Source organism: Nematostella vectensis, chromosome 8, assembly GCF_932526225.1.
Source record: "Nematostella vectensis chromosome 8, jaNemVect1.1, whole genome shotgun sequence".
NCBI classification, from domain to species: Eukaryota; Metazoa; Cnidaria; class Anthozoa; order Actiniaria; family Edwardsiidae; genus Nematostella; species Nematostella vectensis.
Window position 1 is genome coordinate 13,970,223 of NC_064041.1, and position 17,249 is coordinate 13,987,471.

The 17,249-nt window shown below is 47.0% G+C and overlaps 1 protein-coding gene across 1 annotated transcript; it reads right to left on the minus strand.

The window, feature by feature from the left end:
* Nucleotides 1-1,905: 1,905 nt before the first annotated feature.
* Nucleotides 1,906-10,753, minus strand: LOC116608282 (patched domain-containing protein 3). Its single transcript, XM_032369518.2, has 6 exons — nt 10,624-10,753; nt 8,602-8,657; nt 5,688-7,692; nt 5,096-5,426; nt 3,513-3,667; nt 1,906-2,953 (listed from the first exon to the last, which is right to left on the minus strand). The coding sequence occupies exons 2-6, from the start codon at nt 8,628-8,630 to the stop codon at nt 2,825-2,827; spliced, it is 2,649 nt and encodes an 882-aa protein (XP_032225409.2). The 5' UTR covers nt 8,631-8,657; nt 10,624-10,753; the 3' UTR covers nt 1,906-2,824.
* Between the last annotated feature and the right edge of the window lie 6,496 nt (nt 10,754-17,249).

Here is a 17,249-nt window from a genome sequence, read left to right on the forward strand (position 1 = left end):
CCCCTACCCCATGGATACCGATACCATCCCCCTACCCCATGGATACCGATACCATCCCCCTACCCCATGGATACCGATACCATCCCCCTACCCCATGGATACCGATACCATCCCCCTACCCCATGGATACCGATAACATCCCCCTACCCCATGGATACCGATACCATCCCCCTACCCCATGGATACCGATACCATCCCCCTACCCCATGGATACCGATACCATCCCCCTACCCCATGGATACCGATACCATCCCCCTACCCCATGGATACCGATACCATCCCCCTACCCCATGGATACCGATACCATCCCCTACCCCATGGATACCGATACCATCCCCCTACCCCATGGATACCGATACCATCCCCCTACCCCATGGATACCGATACCATCCCCCTACCCCATGGATACCGATACCATCCCCTACCCCATGGATACCGATACCATCCCCCTACCCCATGGATACCGATACCATCCCCCTACCCCATGGATACCGATACCATCCCCCTACCCCATGGATACCGATACCATCCCCCTACCCCATGGATACCGATACCATCCCCCTACCCCATGGATACCGATACCATCCCCCTACCCCATGGATACCGATACCATCCCCCTACCCCATGGATACCATCCCCCTACCCCATGGATACCGATACCATCCCCTACCCCATGGATACCGATACCATCCCCCTACCCCATGGATACCGATACCATCCCCCTACCCCATGGATACCGATACCATCCCCCTACCCCATGGATACCGATACCATCCCCCTACCCCATGGATACCGATAACATCCCCCTACCCCATGGATACCGATACCATCCCCCTACCCCATGGATACCGATACCATCCCCCTACCCCATGGATACCGATACCATCCCCCTACCCCATGGATACCGATACCATCCCCCTACCCCATGGATACCGATACCATCCCCCTACCCCATGGATACCGATACCATCCCCTACCCCATGGATACCGATACCATCCCCCTACCCCATGGATACCGATACCATCCCCCTACCCCATGGATACCGATACCATCCCCCTACCCCATGGATACCGATACCATCCCCTACCCCATGGATACCGATACCATCCCCCTACCCCATGGATACCGATACCATCCCCCTACCCCATGGATACCGATACCATCCCCCTACCCCATGGATACCGATACCATCCCCCTACCCCATGGATACCGATACCATCCCCCTACCCCATGGATACCGATACCATCCCCCTACCCCATGGATACCGATACCATCCCCCTACCCCATGGATACCATCCCCCTACCCCATGGATACCGATACCATCCCCCTACCCCATGGATACCGATACCATCCCCTACCCCATGGATACCGATACCATCCCCCTACCCCATGGATACCGATACCATCCCCCTACCCCATGGATACCGATACCATCCCCCTACCCCATGGATACCATCCCCCTACCCCATGGATACCGATACCATCCCCCTACCCCATGGATACCGATACCATCCCCCTACCCCATGGATACCGATACCATCCCCCTACCCCATGGATACCGATACCATCCCCCTACCCCATGGATACCGATACCATCCCCCTACCCCATGGATACCGATACCATCCCCCTACCCCATGGATACCATCCCCCTACCCCATGGATACCGATACCATCCCCTACCCCATGGATACCGATACCATCCCCTACCCCATGGATACCGATACCATCCCCCTACCCCATGGATACCGATACCATCCCCCTACCCCATGGATACCGATACCATCCCCCTACCCCATGGATACCGATACCATCCCCCTACCCCATGGATACCATCCCCCTACCCCAGCTTACAATTCCCTCCGTAGGGGGCCTTCCTTGGAATAACACATTTTGAAAGTTGAAACATCTATATATGATATTTATTATACATATAGAGCTCTCAGACGTCGTGAATGGAATAAATACTAATTATAATTTGTGCATGTACCACATTTGACAGTTGCACTTCAAAACGGCAATCGTGTCAGTTTACTTCGGGTCGATTCGATTACCCGGGCTTCCATTCTAGTGTGTCTATTTGAAGTATTTTCGAGGATGATTCTGATAATTTGAGAGGATTGCCTGTTAAATAGCTTGGATTCTAATATATTCTTTTGTCTTTTGTCGGCTAATGTGAACGGTGTGATGTGAACGGTGCGATTGCTGCTTTAAAGAAGGCCAATCATGCTCCCATTTTATTTTTTTAGCTCAATGCCTAGTCACACAAAGCATCCATTTCCATCGGCTAATCAAAGCGAATAACCTAAACGTTTCCAATCAAATATCGTCAAAAACGTATCAGACTTCATTCGTAGATTGTTATTTTGATGTTTCCTTGCAAATAAACCGCTTAATTTTCAATTATAAACAATAACAAAGGGGTTGTCATCACAAAGGATAATTGTGAAATGGTGAAAAGATCTATTGAATTCAGGAAAATGTGAATAACTTCAAAATTATAAACAGCGTCTTTCTTTCGAAATGAAATGAGTTGGCACTTCTCAGTAAGACTGCAAAGTTCTTTTAAGAACCTTAAAAGGCTGTATCATTCCTTTTAAATGTTATGTTAATTTTTTCAAAAATGGGAGTTTACAATACTGGGCGTGTGCAAATAACGTAGCGCAAATAACTCGAGATGTAAGATCTATCTGTAAACTATCTCTCCTTTTTTTAAATGCATTAATATAGAATATAAATATGTTATTTAGATGCCTTTTTGGTAGGCTTAGAGTAGACATCATACTACCAGGCGGCCTACTATGCAGTTTTCACGCAATATCTTCAAAGAACCGTCACACACTCCGAACTTCCGTCCTTCTGATCCTCAGCATCCGCTTCGACTTTCTGCTCGAATGACGACACAACTGGGGTGGGGCTTGAAGTCTCTTTCATATCACGGGTAGAATGAACCTGTGTCAAGGATTCTAAGTTTAGCATTTATAGTTCGGTTAGACAGAAAATTATGTTCAGATAAGAAGGCAAATTCACTCGTTGCCATGTTTCTCAAAGAAAGAATACAGAAGAGGGTGGATTGGCTCTTTCCAAGGAACCAAAAGGTTGATGCAAGGAACAGACCAGAGTTTATGTTAAGTATCGCTACGGCTTGAAACCAGCCGTGGGCAAGAATCTCCCTTTCCCCAGAGATACCAAGAGATTTATTTTATTGCTCCCACCAATCAAAACGTTTCTTTTAATTACTTATGACTTTCCTTGGATTATTCCATTTTCCTAAAGCATCTCAAAGGCAAACAAAGCGATCTAAATGCTGATTTGGACAGATATAGTCGCATGCGACATGCCCGCGATGCCGCGCTCTACAACACGAGTCGTAGAAGTGTAACAGGCGCGTTCCCAGGATTTACCGAGGGGGACGTGCGCAGTTATAGGTATAATATGGAAATAGCATAATAATGAATAAATGACCCACTTTTTCGTGCTGTCTTAATCGGCCTCTACACACCTTACTGACCTCCCAACGACAGACGATTGAGAGATAAACAGGCAGGAAAACAAGTCCGTGAAGCAAGCCGAACAGCACAATGCCGAGGAACATGCGGAAGAAAATCCTGAAAATCTCTGACGAGGATGCGACTGTCACGACCATGCCGAGGAATGTACTTATCCCTGGAAACAGAGACGGGATACATAATGAATGCTGTGCTATGAGCCATTATTTATCTGTACAGTTGTATTCTATCGCTTATATATTACTTCTAAGACAAACTACCCAAAATGTCTAATTTATTGCCATTGCTACCTTGTTAGTATGGGTACATCTTGGGTCGGTTTTGGCTAATAACTAGACGCTGCACTCGGGCTACAAAAGGAATCACCGAAAAATGTAGTCTGCATTTTGTACCTGCTGGTGAGCTGTTTTCTAGGGGGCCGTACACTTAAAAGCCCCGTGCAAACTGCGCAGCACCAGCCAGCATTGCTGGCGAATTTCCGCTCGACTGACTATAGGACTAAGGAAATGTCAAAATGGGAAATTGACTTTCTGACATTTCCTTTGTCTGTGGTCAGTCGAGCAAGAATTCGCCAGCAATGCTGGCTGGTGCTGGCGCAGTAGGCACGGGGCTTTACGCCGTAATACGGTGCTAGACATACTGAAGAGTACTGAATTTAGCATAACGAGACCGGAATTCTCGTAATAAATTTGACTCTTTATTGGGAGACAAGAGAGCGATTAACGAGCGATAAATGCTTGAGACACTGTTCAAAATTGCATACAAAACAAAAAGAAAAAACACAAAACTTATCCAAACTTGTCTTCGCTGTTATTGATTCTCTTCTTCTTTCGGAATCACATGTGTCCTTTGAAGTTGTTAGAACTAAGAAATATTTGCATTACGAGCTGCAGAGAAAAAAGACCGAGGCGGAGCGAATCTCTTTATTATTCAAACTTCATCAAATATCTGGTTATAGAACATGCTAGACAGTCCTTGAAACAACCCTGGCCAAAATATACGGTTATACACATCTTTTAGTGGGCGGGCAGGCGGAACCTAGACTCCTGCTACCACAGGTAGCCCGAGTAAAAACAAATCACAAGCATCTCTTTGTGTTGTCAAAACAAGATTCTCGATACAATTTAATTAACTAATAACAAGAGAATACAAATTGTTATGACCAACATCACCTATATTTCGGCTGTGTACAATAGCCTTCCTCAGGTTGTACACAGTCAAAATATAGGTGCTATTGATCATAACCATGTGTTTTGTTATATTGCTATATGCAATAACGGATATTCTTTCCTTTAATTATTCTTTTTTTCCTAGAGCAATAAGAGCATGGAATTTACTTCCTGATAATATTGTAAACCTAAGTTATCTGGAGTCCTTTAAAACAGCAGCTTTGCCAGCCATCAGGCAACTAAAGGTGCCTCCGCATCTCCGCCGGCTGTAAACTGACCGTGCCCTCCCCAGTATTAGCGTAAGCTACTTTATACTATTGTATAGGGGAGTAAGTTATTAAAGTATAATAACCAGTGTGGACTTTCTGATCTATTTTTCTTATATGTCTTTATACAAAAGGGCACAGCCTTCTTACCTCCCATAAGGACACTCGTGCCTAGTGTGCTTAGCGCATGCACAACGCGTAACTCCGCTGTCGGCTCAGTTGACGTCACGAATGCATGCGCAATGTGCGCGCTGTAGTCAACAGAGAAACCGATGGCCATAACGAGGTTGATCATGGAGATGGTGTTCAGAGACACATTCCACACGGCCATCAGGGCGAACAGCTCGACGATAAGGGCGGAGAAGCCGAGGAAGACTAAGATGGTGACGCTGAAACTGAGCAGGAACGGCCACGTGATCAGAAGCACGGCAACGGCGGCGATAACAAGGTTCCTGATCGTCTCACTCTGGATCAGCGCGTACTGAAAAAAATTTCTTTGGTGAAACTTATTGCACATAGTTTCTGTTTTTTTTTTTGTCATTGGAAATGCAACATGGTTAGAGAGAAAATGCTAAAAAAAGGTTAAGGTTGAATCAGTAAAACCGTGCATGGGCGGATCCAGACTCCTTTAGCAAGGAGACTAAGAAAGTAAAAAAAAAATGTCTTTTTTTTATAGAGGGTCAATATTGCAAATTTTAAATCCAATAATATTGCATTGTTAGGGCTCAAAGAGGTAACATACCTGTTCATAGAAGATGAAAAATCTCGATATTGGATAAGAATGAAGTCCCCCGTCCTTCTCATTCAAGTCTTCTCTGAGTGTCAGCATTGCGTCGCGCTGGAAGAGAGAGTTAGATGAACTCTCCATGAAGCAAACCACACGAGACGCCTCGATACTCTTGCTATCCTGAGCTAAGACGACATCACTCCTGTGATGTGTAAATGATGGGAAATTAAGAAACACCTGCAGCCCGGCCATGAAGTTCGATTTTCCAGTAATTTCCATGTTTGTTTTATTTGCAAATTGAATAAAGCTTTCCATCCAGTTAATCGATGAGTTAGAGTAGTGCGCGTTCCTTGAGGCTATCTTTGGAATCCTCATAACTTTCCCTTGAACAAGAGTATTCTCGTAGTCTAGTTGACTATCAAGAACAATGCTGACCTCGAGTTTCATATTAAAATACTTTTCTTGTGCCGTTAGGAAATTCTTGAAGTAGGATCCATCTTTAGCTAACAGCCTCCTATCAAACCTCTGACTGATATTCGTGGCGCCCCAGATACTCACACCAAGGACGGCAATAGATATTCCCACTACTATAACACGCACGGGGGTCTGCATTAGAAACTGCGCGTACTTTCTCATCACTATGTTTGCCTTCGCTGGTACCGGCTCGTCCCAGGGCGGGTCGCCTTCTTTGGGTGGCCACGCATAAATAAAAGGACAGAGGTCTCTGCGGTTGCTTTTGATTCTCCTGACGTCGAAAGAAGCCATAGCGACGAAGAATGTAATAGTCATGATATAAGAGAATGTTACTGTGAATGATGCATATATACAAAAGTACCTAATACACGGAAAAGCTGTTGTCGTACTGACAACAAACGCGATGAGATCTGTTACGGTTGTCATGGTAACCGTCATACCAGAATTGGCCATCACCAATCTGATCGTTTCGATCACGGATAGCTTGTTGTCCTGCCGATCCAACTCGTTGATGATGATAAACATGTCGTCGATTCCTATTCCGACAACTAAAAATGGCAGAACACCAACGAGACTTATAAAAGGGGTACCAACAGCCATTGCGAGCCCGAATCCCGCGAGAATCCCGAGAGCGACTGCTAATATCCCGGCATTCGCGAGCAACGAGTGCCCTGTTAGCGGGTTATGGAATTTCCCAAGCATGATACACGAGAATGCGATCATTATAGTAAACGTCAAAGAGACGTACAACACGTCTCGGCCAGTGCTTTCTGTTATCGCATCGTCCAGACTTCTCTCCGCCGTGTAAAACATTCTCACATGAGAAAGCTGCCGCTGCAACGATTCCACCTTTCTGATAAAGTTTTTTTCAAATGATAATAATTTTGTCTCGTGTCCGTCGTTGTTTGGCGCCTGCATTCGGTAGTTGATCTGTACGGCACTAGTGCTAAAAGTGCCGTTTGAATTTTTGCTCATGGCGGAGAAGACACGAGGTAGTGTCAACAGGGCAGGCCTATCGCTTTGCATCATCTGGTTATCCCTAATCACCTTGTCTATCTTCTGAGTGAGATTTACCAGGTTGTGAGCATCAAAGTCAAATATCTCTAAAGGGTTATACATCACGCAATGTTCAGTTGTGTTCCCAATCCCTACCATTCCTCTTCTGTGTAAACACAAGGAAGCAAACATCGGCAACTCGACCACAGCTTGGTGCACCGACAAAATTTCTTTAAGGCAAACATCTGTAAGAACATTCCCGCCTTCTTTTTGTTCGAAAAGCATTAACTCATCTCTGTGCTTTAAGGACGTGAAATGGTGAGATGCTTTGTTGAGATCTCTGATCGCCTGACTGTCTTGGGGTATGTATAATTTTTCGGTTCGGTTCTCGACATTGAAACGAAGCAAACCACACGCTAAACCTCCAACGATAAGTAAGGATATTGCTATCGTGGTATGTGGGTAACTTGCAATTTTGCATCCGAGGGAGCCAAAGAACTTCCCAGTACAACGGTGAGCGGTGCCATTGCAGCCCTGCCATCCTGAAGGTCTGAAAGTAATACAAAGACAAACAGACTTCCAGAGTAACAGCAAGCCTAGCAATAAACAGTAGAAAAAGGAAATAAAATAATAAAAAGAGAAAAGAAAATAATAGAAAAAGAAAAAAAAATAGAGAAACATAGAAAAGAAAATAATAAAAAGAGAGAGGAGAAAATAATAGAAAAAGAGAGAAAATAATAGAAAAAGAGAAAAAAATAGAAATGGAGAAATGAAAATGATAGAGGAAGAGAAAAAAGGTAATCTAGGCGTATGCTTGCGCAATATAACCGGTCCTTGTTTTAGTTATTTTCCGAACAATGTTTCAACACCTGAACATAACATCTTTTATTATGTTGTTGAAGGACCAACACAGGGTAAGCAAGATGTAAGCCATTTCCAGACAAAAAAACATCGTCATCGCAAATGGCATTTGGAAATAAAATGGCAGTTCATTGAACGGAAGCTGCTTATTGGTACAATCAATAGTAAGAAAGCAGATGATAAATCATCATAACCTACATGCACCTCATCTCTGACTTTACATTTTACAGGGTGAGATCAAAAGAACTTTTTTGATGACTATGTGGGCCGACTCAACTAAAAAGTGTTTTTAGTTTTTAATTTCCTGTGGTTATTAATTTTGAAAAGTTCTCAAGCCTATTGTCTGGATAAAAGTCAAAGACACTGGCAATGTTAATGATAATAAAAATATAAATTAGACTGTGCCCGAGATAATGATAATGTTATTTATTATCATTTTAAGACTTGGTTACCCTGTGGTTTAAATGAACCAGCTTTAACAAACGGGGGACATAAAAATGTATTGTGGAGCTCAGCCCAGCTTATAAAATACACACCGTCCTTTCATTGTACACAAATGTGGATAGTACATTAACCCCCCCCCCCCCCCCCCAGTTACCTTAGTTTCTTGGAAGCTTTAGCATCCATCGGGCAGACCCGGGTTATGGCTGGCTTCTTTGAGTAAACAAAAGCAGTATATTGTCAACTTGCTGAGGCACTTTGTGTTTTGCTGCTTTAGAGAAGGACATTATTATAATTAATTGTATTATATTTTTTATATACAAATAAACTTAAATATAAAAGCACCCTGAAAACATTTTCATACGCCTAAATGCCCCAAAAATAAGAACGGCCTAGCCTCATGATCTAGACTAAGCAAATGTGTTGGGATATCACACCCATTATCTTTGCTATATTATTTTCTTATGTCCACTGCCAGTGATTTAACAAATTCCCCATAGTTTTCCGTGGTATGTACTCACGATACCACGATATTTATCGCCTCGTGATCAAAATGTCGTGGAGTCACTGCGCGCGCTCGTTTGAAATGGTGCGCGTAGCGATGTTTGCAGCGCGCGCAGATAAGCGAAAATTGAAAACTTCAGTTTTAAAAGCCTAGCCTTCTTTACTTTTAGGGTCCTTTTGTAAGGATGGTAAAATGCATTTACTAGAAAGGGCTGAGAAGCAAATTTCTCGAATTTGGATCAAGGTTTTTCGTCTCTCTTGCTTCAAGTGAACCTGCAAGGATTGCGTGAATGACGAATCCCGTGAGTTATGTTCTTTGATTTACCATAGCTAACAACCAACCGGAAAGTGAGATTACGCGCAAGTGTTGTAGAAATTCATATCGCCTAAACAAGAAAAATAACCCTCTACAATCAAGGTTGTCTCTGGCTAGTGAAAGACAAAGTTATTCTAAAACAAAACATTCAACCTAAAACTGCTGAAAAGTCAAGGGCTGTCCCAGACTGGAGTCTAGCAATTGGACGTCCTTAAAAAGCTGAATATTAAGAGTCAAAGTTTTGGCCCTGTTCACTCGTCAAATGAAATATACATAAATATAAAGTACACAAACAATGTGGAGATTCCGATGTTGATTTTATAAATTAGGATTTACAGTTAGGATTTAAACATGGGCAGGGAGTCGTCCCACTCCCTTTATTCTCTGTGAGCAGCTAAACGGATTCTATGGACCAAATATGGTGCTGGCAATTCCCCGGCTATAGAGGCAAAGATTACGGAGGTTACAAAATATATACCAGCGAAAGTATGACACGACATTTCAGTCTAAAAAGACAAAACGGAATGGTTCCCGTAGCAACGCCAGAGACGGACTGACAGCCCTATACAAGACAACGCTTAATCGTGCGTGTGTGCACGCAATAAAATTAAATTCATTGGTGCCATAGATATCTGTTTCTAGTAAAGTTTACATCTTGAATGAACAAATGTTTTATTTTATTTAAGACCGAGAGCTTGTCTTTTGAAAGGGATTTCGACCCTAATGCTTGATTCGGATCGGATTTCGAAACATGTTTTTGCCGCAGACAACGGGAAGTACAGCTCTGTGTGAAATAATCGCAAAAACGGAGAAGAAATATATCATTTATCTGTCTTAGCTTATGATGTTAAAGCAATTGATGTTGGGTATAATTCCCTGATGCGATTTTCAGGTAGTAAACATAAATTATATTTACCGCCGTGTCGGCGTGCTGTGGCTTAGATCGCGTGATCTAAAACAATTATTTATAGGCATGGCAGAGGGTTGCCTTTGCTGCCTGGAGTTTTAGATATAAAGTTCAATCACAGTTTTACTGGTATTTTTGCTAGCAAAATCTTTACCATTAGGTACTGCACCACTATAGTGATAAATCCTTTTAGGAGTGAAAAAATCGATCGCTCTAACATCAAATTGGACATGTGTACGGCACCATTAATTTAACTTGACGCGTATGCATACAAATTATTGTCTTCGTTCTGATTAGAAAGGTAGCAGTATCTTGATAAAAACAGAACCTAGCTCATCTGTGACCATATACCAATAAATATTTGCTGCGTTATGGATTTCTTGGAGAGTACTTAAGTCTGGCCTTAGACTTCCGACTAGAACACATCTAGCCGATTCAAGTTAAAATCTTACCTTTCCTTGACTCAGATCGCTGTTAATGCTGAGCACAGAATGATGATCGACCCCTGGATGAACCTTAAGATTTAGTGGCAATGCTGTCTGACTCGCTCGGGACTTCGAGCTCTTATAGAGGAGGCAGGAGGGAGGTTTTTATTATCGTCTCCATAACCTCTTCTCCGTGCTTCTTCTTAATTACATTGTTTTCTGTTGATTGATTTATTCGAATCCTTTATCCATTTTATTTGGCTGTTTTGTCCAAGGTTGGAAACCTCTTAGCTTTAAAACTCTGTTCGCATTTTAAAAGAAAAGTGCAGTTTATTGAAAGTACGTTCATGGACAGAATCATAGTGTCTAATAAAACAGAACAAAACAACGAGAACAAATAGCAAGTATATCCAAATCTTCCCTTTAGTCAAGGTTATAACAAAATAATTTATGTATCGTATGTCGTCTGGGATGGAAAGAGGAATATTAGATTACGACAAGGTTCATCAATGTTAACGATCATATTTCAGTAGTAATGAGGGCCGTGCTAGGGGACAAGTGAGCCTAACGCGCATGCGTGTGACGTCATGGTCAACGAACCAATCAGATAAATACGGAGACCAGGGGACAATAGGACAGGAAGTCGAACGTTCTGCTCGGTTGAGCGGATGCCAATAATAGCCCAAGAATGTGGAACCCCGACCGAGCGTGGCGAAGCGCAACTTGCGCGTCAGTAAGAGATTGGCTGAGACGTATGGTGACGTCAATCGTCGAAAAAGGTATATAGGGAGTGCGCTACCGTTAAAGCTATCAACTTCCCCAAGGTTGCAATGGTGTCTGTGAACTGTTTCTGCGGGTGTAAAGCCAAACCTGTGAGCAAAGAGCCCGGTGCACATCTTAAGTGTGGTACCCCCATTGATTACAAGAGCGGAGTGATAGGGTGTGGTTTTTATTTCAGTCCTAGCGACGCTAAGATCATCAAGGAGGCTTTGGGTGAGATTGACGTTGACGGTATCCCAAGGTGTAAGCACAACCTGATCTGCGTAGCAGGCGTGAGCAGCGGACAGTACTCCACCGGACGCCCTTATTGGATATGTCCGAACAAAGCCCCCAACCCGAAGTGCGACGAGTTCATGTGGATCGGGGATCCGAAGGATACCAAGGAGAGGAAGACGATCCCGGTGTGGAGACCCGGTTCAGCCACTGCTACTACGTCGGAGGTAGACGGTCCCCCGTCAAAGCCGAGTGTGATTCCACGGAGGAAGCGTGCCATCCCGGCGACACCGAAGAAGAGGAAGAGGACGGTGGAGTTTGTGGAGTCTCTACCTCTTCTCTTAAGCGACGACGATGTGACGGAGGAGGAGAGGGCTGGATCGGCTGGCTGGCCAATAGTGTCCCTATTGGTCCTTGCGGCATACCCGAAGCGCAACAGTTCCAGCGGCATTTGACCACCCTTAACATCGAGCTGAACATCGTCTCCAGGGAGCACGCCAATACCGTCATCTATAGTGGAGCCTTACCTGACCCTGCTCACCGATTGTACCTGTACTTGGCCCGTGACCACTACGACTACGTCAAGAGTATGACCTCGGTGCTAGGTCGTAGCTACTACTGCACGGCGTGTAAGAAGGGGTACAACAACGTGAAGCACGCTTATCACCACCGTGATAATGGTGGCAGCGCCCCTGAGATCGGTTTCGCCAACGCGGGGTTCACCAGTGGGAGCAGTAGTGGCGACGAGGACACCGGCTCCGTCCAAATCGACCTCAACCTCACACACGATGGCGAGAACGTCCCCATCCCCGAGCATGTGGGGGACGAAATCAGGGTAGGCGAATACCCACCACACTTTCTTGAAGACCTAAGGAGATCTTACACAACTGGGTTTCATAGCTACCTGGAAGACCTAAAGAAATCTTACACAAGGCGCATTAGAATAGCTCTTGCCATGAACTGGGTGACAGTCATAGTACTAGGCACACTCTATTGGCTAAGCACCTTTGACGTAATTTAAATTAACCCTAGGACTCTCCCTCCATCCCCCTCTAGCCCCCCTCCCCCACGCAAGCCAGCGACGACGGATCCTACTACGACTTCGACTCCCGCGATTGGCGTAGAATCAAGTTTTTCCTGGTGCTAGCAAACCTCGTCGTTCTGATCCTCCTCTCACTCACCATTATTGGACTACGCGTTGGCAATATGTTCCTCTAACCATCAACCACCCACATCCACAGAATGCAATCGCCCAAAACCTAGCAGAACAGAGCAGCAACCCACCCCGTGCACTACCGTCTAACCCTAGGAATTTGAGTCGACGAGGACCCCCGCACACAGAGCAAATCGACGACTTCCTGCGCGCTGCGTTCCGGGAGGCGCAGCACCAGCACCAGAACGAGAGGCAGAATCGAGAGCGGCTAGACTGGGTGCGGGCACACAACCTCCGGAGCCTCGAGAGACAAACCCGGCAGCTTCAGCAAGAGCACGAGCAAGCCCACCAGCTTCAGCAAGAACACGAGGAGGCACAACTCCAGCAAGCGGCCAGAGAGAGTCTCCGGGAAGCGGTTAGGGTGGCGGAGGAGGTGGGGACGGCGCCGGCGGAGATGGAAAGCCTCCGGGAAGCAGCTGAGGCGATGGAAGAGAGGTTTAGAGCGACGGCGGAGACGGCACGCCTCCGGGAAGCAGCCAGGGCAGCGGGCGAGGCGGCTAGAGCAGCAGCGCAACGTTGGGAGCTCCAGAGAGAGGCGGTGGTGCGACGTAACCCTTTCATTGAGTCGGCGAGAAGGACCATTCCAACGGTGAACAACCACTCCGTGGCGAACACCCCGTGGCAGGCCCCGACAGGAAACACCCGAATGACGGGTAACGAGGTGGCGCACCTGATGGGTATGTCGGAGGAGTCAGCCATACAGCTGATGAGCGACACCAGTGGCGGAAGAAGAGTGACCATCACCACCAACGAGAATCCACGAGGAATCATTGCCTTGAGTAGCGGTGGAGGGCAACCCCCACGGTTGTTGGTGGCCACTCCCAACACCCCCCGTTCACCACCACCACCACCTACACCCAGGACCCCTCGCTCACCACAGGCTACCGCTGGCAACCCCAGAACCGTTTTCGACTTTACGCACATAGGTCATGTGGAGGAGGATGACGAAGGGGGTGTCGCACTAGCAGAGCTCATCAACTTGTTCCTAGGTAACCAAGGTCCACCACCTCCCCCCACCCCCGACTACCAGCGTAGCAGCAGCAGCAGCGGTGAGGATGGCGAGCGTTATTCGCGCGACTAAAAAAAACACCGTAGTCATGTAATCAACTAAGCACTTTTATTGTTCAAATAAAAAGAAAAGATTGAACATCACTAATTGTCTCTAGAGTCCTTTTACACATCACTCTTGCGCTTGTGGTACGTAATCTTGTGCGGTACGCCCCGCCGCCCCGTCCAAAACGGTGTGGGTGGTGGCGTCAGCTCCCCCAAAGCCGCCTCGAACCGGGGTGCCCCCTTCCAAAACCCATGCACTGCGGCCTCCACCACCGCCTTGGTGATGGGCAGGTGGAGACGCGCCAAGCCGGGCACCTTCATCCCCTCCTTACTCCTCACCGTGTAAGGACCGTGGAGAGACAACAACCCGAGATCGGCAAGATGGTGTCGCTTGGCCAGGAACTCGGCGAGCAGGGTTCCAGAGCAGAGCCTCATCATCTTCCGAATGACATACAGCTCCCACTTGTTCTTCCACTCCATGAGCATCAAGACGTTCATCGCCAAGTCGCACGCGTAGATGACTGACCTCTCCACCTTGTGCTGGACGATGTGGCGGTACAGCGCCTCCCACTCTTTCCAGGGGAAGTAGTACCGACCCGCCTCACGCCCCTTTAACATCCACTCCGCCATGATGCCACCAACCACCGAAAGGACCATGTAGTCCAAAAACACCTCCACCTCAGGGGTAGCGTAATCGTTGCACCTGCTCAACAGAGGACGTCGGCGACGCTCCACCTTGTAGTAAGGGGGCTCCGGGAGGGTAACGATCCCTTTCCAGAAGGGTGGGAACTCGGGTAGAGGGTTGGCGGGCCACTTGACGCACGACACATACCGGTACCTGTCAGACTCATCCTCACCACCCCAGTGGAAGATATAGAAGTAATCCTCGATCCGAACAAGTGGGTCGCGCTCGGCGTACCCCCTCTCCGCAGCGACTCTCTTCGGGTACAGCAGGCGGGCTTGCATCTCCTCGTACACCCTCTCACTCTTCTTGCAGTAGACGGCAGCCTCCATGTTAGCCTCCTCCCCCTCGCTGAAGTAATCGTCGTCGTCGGGGTGGACATAATTCATCCATACACAGAGGTCCTTATGGATCTCCGGGTCCCAGCACCCCCAGAAGTTAGCATAGAAGTGTTGGTTCGGATTATGGACATCATCCACCACAACCCGCTGCTTGTTCGGTCCGTCAGTGGCGTCAGCAACCTCGTCAGAAGAAGGGGATGCCGTAGAGCAGTCACGGTCCACCTCGGACTCCGAGCTGTCGTCGACAGTGTCATCAGAAGAAGGGGGAACCTCTCCATCGCTCGCCTTCGTCGGACCGTCGACCACCTCGTACCCCATCTCGGCCACGGTGCCCTCAGGAGGAGCGGTCATCTCCTTCAACTTCGCATCAACTTGCTGTAACGACATCACCTGCACCCCCTTCCCCAAAACGATCTGCGCCCCCGGGTTGGCGTCCATGTGTACGATATGCCCGACGTCGTACTCCATCGCGTCGACTTGCCGCAGCGACATCACCCGCACTCCCTCCTCAGGGTTGACAACAGCGTGGTCCCCTGACTGCTCCGCCACCTCCTTTGCCTTCTTCGCCTCCCACTCCTCACGCAAAGCTCTCTCCAAGTCGAGGAAGTCAGCCTCTCTCACCCTCATCTTCTTCTCCTCCAACTCCTTATTCACGTCCTCCACGTCCTTGTTCCACTCGTACTCCTCCACCTTCGTCGCTGCCATCTCCTTGGCCACCTCTGGAGAAGGCGACACCTCCGTTAGTAACTTCGCACCCTCCTCGCGCTGGCGGAGCCACTCTTTATCGGCTGCATACTGTCGACGGCGCTCCTCATCGGCTGCCTTCTCTCTCTCGTCTAACAGCGCCACCGACTCGGCACCACCGTGCGATATGGTGTTGCTGCGCTTCCTTCCCGCCTTCTGCTCCGCTTTCCACTCCCTCACATCCTTAGTCGCCTCCCTCTCTACCTGCCTGCAGACCAATGGCTCGTCGTGCTCCTCTCCCACCCAGCCGCACCATTTACACTTCACTTGCTGCCTCGTCTGACTCATGATCGTCTAGGATGTAATCGGTGAACCCCGTTAGTATGTAAAGCCACTCGCAGGGTAAACAGAGAAGGGCGTCTATAGAATCGTACACGGTAGGGATGGTGAAGAACTCACGTATTGCAATCGTACTTCTACGTGTTAACTTGGATACCAATCCTCCCATAGGGTGGTTGTGTTTTCCATCATCGGTGCCATCTTTTTATGCGTTTCTCGAAGGGCTACGTCATTGCGGTTTAGCCAATCTTATTCGTCGACCATCTTACCTGTTAGCGGATGTCGCTGCGCTCGACCGAGCAGAACGTTCGACTTCCTGTCCTATTGTCCCCTGGTCTCCGTATTTCTCTGATTGGTTCGTTGACCATGACGTCACACGCATGCGCGTTAGGCTCACTTGTCCCCTAGCACGGCCCTCATTACTACTTATTTCCCTTCCTTGATTCAATTCCAAACATGCCAGCACACAGCAGCGATAATTATCTCCACCGGAAAATCATTCCAATCCATCGTCAAGTAATTCACTAAAAACAAATGCGCTTGCAACAAATCCATGACAAACTCATCGACATGATTTGGCAATGCTCTTTAGCAGTAATAATTGTTGTCTGTTGTTAGAATAGGTAGGATGCATCTTAAGGCGGTCTCCACCTTCTTCTACTACAGGCAGTACACGCTAAATACTTCCCGCGCGCGAGGTAACTATGGTAACAAGCAGTCTTATGTCATATTTTGGCGAGACTAGAAAAGTAATTGCATTCCGAACACCGGAAAAGATTGTCACTCATACTAATCTGTCACGGGTAAGTTTAGGAGCTCAAGGATTAAGGAATACCATCGGTTGATTCCGTTTTACTTGAAAATATAGATATAGGAAAAATTGTCTATAGTTACTAAAACTGTCTGGTTTTGTTTTTAAACTGTGGCGATGTCGCCTTGTTGGGAGTTGATTTGTACACGCAAAACACTAATTCTACTGTACTTTCTAGGTGCTTGCAAAGGTGGTGGGGGGGGGGGGGGGGGGTGAGAAAGACGCGCGCACGTGAATAACTGGAGGTATTAGAGAGCTTAAGCAAGTCAACACGAACGGCATCAAAAACGGCGCGCGCGCTCACGAATTGCTGAAAAACGGCGTTGACGTCCGTGACAGGAAATCTAGAACGGCATTTTCCCTATTTTTACGTTCTACGCGCGCGGTCACGGACGTCAACGCCGTTTTTCCAACAATTCGTCAGAGCGCGCGCCGTTTTTGATGCCGTTCGTGTTGACTTGCTTAAGCTCTCTAATATCGCCAGTTAACTACGAAAACTTCGAAAGAAAATCAACTGATTCAATAGAAGCACAAGAG

Excerpts from the sequence above, each read along its gene's own strand:
- LOC116608282 (XM_032369518.2), bottom strand. The coding sequence starts at position 8,630 with ATGGATGCTAAAGCTTCCAAGAAACTAAG. Across the intron at positions 7,693-8,601 it reads AAAGCTTCCAAGAAACTAAG|ACCTTCAGGATGGCAGGGCT; the intron begins GTAACTGGGGGG and ends TATTACTTTCAG. Across the intron at positions 3,668-5,095 it reads CACGAGTGTCCTTATGGGAG|GGATAAGTACATTCCTCGGC; the intron begins GTAAGAAGGCTG and ends CTCTGTTTCCAG.